We start from the raw sequence: 6,000 nt of genomic DNA, 5'->3' as shown, positions 1-6,000 counted from the left end.
CACACACACACACACACACACACACACACACACACACACACACACACCCCACACACTTGTGTCTACAATTGCTCTCCATCATGTATGGATTTACTATTTTTAGTCTTCCATCTGTGGACCCAGCACATGTGTTGGCACTAGCAAAGTCTACACTGGATGGTAAATTGTTACATGACAGAGATTCTTGATTCAGTGCCTAACCCAGCACAATAATCAAAAATACATTTCAGATGAAGGAGTCACAATCAGACATACTGGAACAAACCAAAGAAGAACAATCCAACAAGGATACTAAGCAAAGATAAATTTAGCTCATCTGTTTTATGTATAATTTTAACCATGATTTCACATTTATATGATTATGTTTTGTTGATGGTTATTACATTTATAATAAAATAAAATTTTAATGAGTTTCCCAACAGACTCTAAAACAAAAATAAAATTTAGTTTTTCAATAAAAAGATATTTCAGTGAAATGTCAACTCATGAATATTCCTATTCTAACCTGCATGTGAAATCACAGGCCAAGAATTTGCTAATGTTCTTCTTAAAAATGTAGCACACAAACCTGAACACAAGACTCCAGAAGTAGTTTGAACAGTTCAGGGTAGAGGGCAGTTATCATCTCTTTGCTTTGGATTCTAAGCATGTATTAATGCAGTCTAAGAGGTCCTATGGTTATGATACCAGAACTAAGGATGTGCAATCCCTCCACATTTTTAATGAAAATCTACACAGAAATTTTTAAAAGTTCAAACTTAAATTCCACCCCCCGAAAAGTCCTAAAAACAAATGGATAAAGATGTTTAGGAAGGAGAACTCTGTTAAACCTTAATATAAAGTTTTAAGAGGAGAGAGTAACTCAGGGGACAGATCAATTTCATTTTTAATTTAAGAAGAAAATCAAGGGCTTAAAAATCCATTGATTTTAAAAAAGAAATTATGAAAAGCAGAGTTTAAATAATTGCTGTTGCTAAGAATAAAATGAGGTAGAAACATATGCCTTAAAGTAGACAAGATTTTAAAATTACAGGCCTTTTTGTCTTTTTCCATTAAATACTGCACAGTAAGCAGAGCTAGTGGACAACAATTCTAAGTCAAGAACTGGGTATGAAAAATAAAGATTCTTCTGAACTATCTCCATAAAGGCATGGAGCTCTGATTCCTTCAGGATTTCTTTAGACAATCATTTTCAGAAGTTGGTTTTCCATCAAAAATATCTTATAGTTTCCAAGGTATATCCAAGGCATATTCATCTATACTTTAAGGGTGAAAATTTTTAATATCTACTGTTTACTTTCTCAAGTCACTCATATAAGAGTCAAAAATAAACTGTAAGATTAAAAATACTGAATATATTAAAAATGCTTAAATACTTTTGAGTATGACAACCTGTACTAGGTTTCAAGACCCTTGTGAGATGCTATCAGTTACCATATTCCTGGAGGTAAAGGGATATGTTGGATAAAAGAGTTTGGAAAATTAACTCACTCTAGTTCAAAGAAACAAGTTAACCTTTTCATAGCTTCATGAAATCTCTGTAGCAACACTGTCTTGTTAATCCCCAATGTTAGCCCATCCCCTTGAACTTAATTTTTAATTTAAGAATAAAACTGAGGGCTTAAAAATCAATTGATTTTAAAAGAGAAATTATGAAAAGCAGAGTTCAAATATCACTGTTGCTAAGAATAAAGTGAGGTAGAAACATATGCCTTACAGTAGGCAGACTATTTAAAGTTACAGGCCTTTTTTTCTTTTTCTATTAAGTACTGTATAGTAATAAGATTAAGTTTCAACTGTTTCAATATTACTATGAAGGGGAAGGATGAATGAAGTAGGAAACAGGTAACACAGGTATTGATTTCATTTATTTAAATGTTAATATATTATCTTAGCAACATACATATCTACAAATAGGGTAGAACAAATTCTCACTCTGAAGCTAGTGGAAGATTTTATTAAAAGGTATGTAAAAGAATAGGAGTCAATACATCAAACAGAGCTACTCAAACCAACTAATCACCTTCTGGTTAATAAATAACCACAAATGAGTTAAAGTAAAGTTCAAGATAAAGAGGTCCTAAGTGGCCCTTAATGGATCAAAAAAAAAGTTCCCAATGCACACTAAAAAAATCATACTTTGGCTACTTTCTATTACAGAGTAATCTAAACTAATATTAAACAAAGTTGGAATGCTGTCTCTGAATTATTTTAGAAGATTATCACAGTTCCTAGATATCACCATTTCTAACAAATAAAGAAGACATGATATAATGTTATTAATTCACTCATATGGCATTCTGGCCATAAGATATAGATCACTGATATTATATTATATACAAGACAGGGTTAAGTCAGTAAACTGTATGAGATTCAGAGAATTTTAGAACTGAAAGGTACCTTTTAGAGATCATCTAGTCTGCATTTTCCAACCTGTAAACTAATAAAACTCCTAAATTCTATAACTGCCCTTCTATTTTTCCTTAGAAAAGTTGGTTGGGGGTGGGAACACAAATTTGGAGACAAGAAAGGAGTTCAGAATAGGAGAAGCAATATGCAATATGCAGACTGATGGTATATTTGTTGTTGGTTTTTTAACATACAGTTTTAACAAAGGATGAAATCAATGGTTAGGAAATGATAATCTTGTCAGTTTTCTTCTTTTCCTAATGAAGAAGTTAAAGCCCAGGTAAGTTAACTAATGTGATTATTATTTTTGACCAAGATCATATGGCAAAGTCATAAGTAGATAGAAACTTCAAATGTTAAGACAAAGGTAAATAGTTAAGATATTTACCCTCAAATTAAGGTGTGAGGAATATGTCATCTTTTGTTTTCAAACCAATTAAGAGTTGAAATCAGCTTAAGGGATACCTGAGATGACTTTCTTGGCACCTTTCTCTTCTGGCCACATAGGCCAAAGGCAGAATCACTCAGGCTCTAAACAGGGGAAACTCCTTTCTTATCTCCCATTGGAAGGAAGCTCTATTCTTGCTATTTGTTTTCTATTCTTCCTATTTTCTCGAGAGGGACTATGGTAGATCCATCTTTAAAGAAAGTAAAAAAAAAAATCCTAACCCAAACCCAACTTTACATCACCAAAAAAATAAGGCAGAAGATAATGTGACCAATTTGACTATTTACTTTGAGGCTGGCAAAGAAAAAGAGGACAATGGAGTGTTTCACTTCAGAAAGTACAGGGTAAAGGACTATTTTATATTTCTAGTTGGCCTTGACTTCTTTGTTTTGTATTATTTGTGAGGCAGCAGTTTTCAGTGATTACTCATTGGGGATTTCCTTCTAGAAAACTAACCTTTAATTTCTTTAAAAGAGCACTCAGAGAGTAAGGTTCTGAGTGCTCTGAAAGTATCTAAATGAAACAAACTAATGTTTGGGGGTGATGTTAATGGTCCCCTGAGGGAACAGACTGGCCAACCTGGAGATGGAGAATCGGAAGCAAAGTATAGAGGAAGGAGAATAAAAGTAGAAATGGTGGATAATTTATAGAAAGTAACATTGTTTGGAGAAAGCTTCTGAATAGAGAAAATGAAAATATACCCTATTTTCACAGGGAAGGATTTTAACAAGTCTAATGATTAGAACAAATGGCAATAAGCCCAAATTCTGGGCATAATTCTACTGAAAATTTGGGTGGAAAATGTGGAGAACATTCCTTTTTGCCCTGCAGTTTATTTTAAATTACTCAAAAAGACTACTGAAATTAAACAGGTTTCGGTAGATTCTTCCCATGGAATCAGTGGGAGTTAGTGAAGTTGGGAGAAAGGGAAAAATCTCCTTATGCCCTTGGCTATCTCCTCATCTATTTTTGTCAATTAATATATTATATGAGTTGTTCCTAAGTCTTGCAAGTCACAACCTCAATGCCTTCATTGCCTCAAGACACTTGAGTCAACTTAAAATAACTAGATTTTTAAAAAAATACATACTTCTTCCTTCTCTTGAAATCAAAGAATCATGAAATATTAAAGCTCAGAAGAGCCTTAGACATCATCTAGTCTAACTTGAGCTGACATATCTGACATATCAAAATGGGGAGTTAATACCCAAGCTAAGAAAGGAGAAGGTAAGGCTGCCCTTGATGAATTCAAGTCACTTGGCACTTAACTACATCTTTAGGTCTTAAAAGATGTGGCAGATCTGACTGCTAAGCTACTACCTGTGATATATGAAAGATCATGGAAAATAGGAGAGGTACCACAGATTATAGAAAGGCAAAAGTTGTCCTGTTTTCAAAAAAGGAAAAGAACAGTTTTCAAACTTTAGGCCAGTAATCTTGACTTCCATTCCTGTGATGATTCTAGAGTAGATTACTTAAAAGATGGTTGGCAAGCACCTATAAAGGTAAGATAGCTTCATTGGAATAGCTCCTGTCAGACTAATCGTATTTCCTTTTCATCAACAGGAACATTGTAACTGGGCATAAAAAAGATGGACATGAGAGACAAGAGCATAAACCACAAATGATCTACAGGCTGACACTAATTTTTTTCTTATTTTTAAAGTTACTGTAGCATTCTTCCAAATACCTTTCACTCTCAGCAGTCTGCATGGTCTCCAGCTTAGAATGGGCTCCTCTGTTAAAACCTTTCACCTCTTGCTCTTCCAATGACTCCAGCAATCGGATGACATCTTTATTCACTCCCCTTCGCTTTGCCAGTACCAGGGGTGTTGCACCTTGGTGATTGCTTTAATTGGGAGAAAAAAAGCCCAAAAACCAAAAGCCTCAGAATATGAATAATAAATTGGCAGAAGTTTTATTCTTTTGCTAGCATACATTTGGTAAAGATCTAATGGAATGTTCCTAATTTACCAATTTAATTAACAAACATTCATTCAATAAATATTTATTAAGTATCTGTTATAGGTTAGGGCTAGAAGAGATACATGGTTCTTGTCCTCAAGGAGCTTATAACCTAGTAAGGGTTGAAAAAGCAGGTATACAAATAATCATAATATTATATAGAATGAAATAAGTGGCATAAGACAGTTACAAAGTGTTCTGGGAGTACAAAAGAAGGAGAGCGATTATTTCTGGCTAGGAGAATGTGAGAGGAATGGGTATTTAATTTAAGTTTTGAAATATGGATAAGATTTTGGCTAAGGAAGCCAGGGTGAAAAGCATTAATGGTGGATAATATAGTGTAAGAAAAGGGAAGGAGTTTGTAAAGCAAAGGGTTATATACAAATTGTTCAGTTTAGCTATAATAAAAGGTGCATGAAGGGAAGTAGGAAGAGGAATGGTTTGAAAGGAAGTTTAGAGAAATGGTCTTATACTAAATTCAGGAATAAGGACATTATTCTGTAGGCACTGAGTAGTCACTTAAAACTTTCTATTGTATATTCTACAATACAGCTTCAACTTGGGTAATGAACTATCCGATATTGCTCCTAAATGAAATTCTGTCAATATATGGAAAACAATGTGATAAAAAAGGAGGGAACTAGGTGATTCAGTGGATAGAGTGCTGGGCCTGTAGTCAGAAAGACCTGAGTTCATATAAAACTCACTAGCTGTTTGACCCTGGACAAGTTATTTAACCTCTGTTAGCCTTGATCCACTGGAGAGGGAAACAGAAAACCATTATTGTATCCTTGCCAAGAAAACCCTATATAGGGTAATGAAGAGTTGGACACAACTGAATGACTGAAGAACAATGTGATAAACATATAAAGTCTGGTAAGCCAGTGAATAAACACCAGTAAACAAAGTAAAAAATAACTCCTTTTTTAGGAATTTATAAAAAACTCAAAAATTTTAAATTCTTTCATACTTGTAATTATCATTTTACAGGGATATTTATACTACATTAAAAAGTCTAAGAATAAAATAACTCAAGCAAATAGAACTGTTTCAGTTCAATCAACTATTGATTTGGTGTCCAATGGGCCTGTCTGATGACTGATCTCTTTTAGTTCTAAATGAAGAACAAAGGACACTTGAAAACATCACTACCCAAACAAAACCCACTGTTCTTAAAG

General features: G+C 33.8%; 1 protein-coding gene across 2 annotated transcripts in view; it reads right to left on the bottom strand.

The window, feature by feature from the left end:
- Positions 1 to 6,000, bottom strand: part of ANKRD46 (ankyrin repeat domain 46) — a 37,642-nt gene that overhangs the window by 2,701 nt on the left and 28,941 nt on the right. For both annotated transcript variants that reach the window (XM_069081086.1, XM_069081087.1), the window contains exon 4: positions 4,548 to 4,706. In XM_069081086.1, the coding sequence (XP_068937187.1) occupies positions 4,548 to 4,706 (159 nt within the window). The remainder of the gene's footprint in view (positions 1 to 4,547; positions 4,707 to 6,000) is intronic.

Source organism: Petaurus breviceps, unplaced genomic scaffold (assembly GCF_028583685.1).
Source record: "Petaurus breviceps papuanus isolate PSGF00001 unplaced genomic scaffold, PetGlider_PUasm1.0 98, whole genome shotgun sequence".
Taxonomy (NCBI): domain Eukaryota; kingdom Metazoa; phylum Chordata; class Mammalia; order Diprotodontia; family Petauridae; genus Petaurus; species Petaurus breviceps.
Note: the sequence above shows the minus strand (reverse complement) of the source record. Positions and strands in the feature narration are given on the sequence as shown.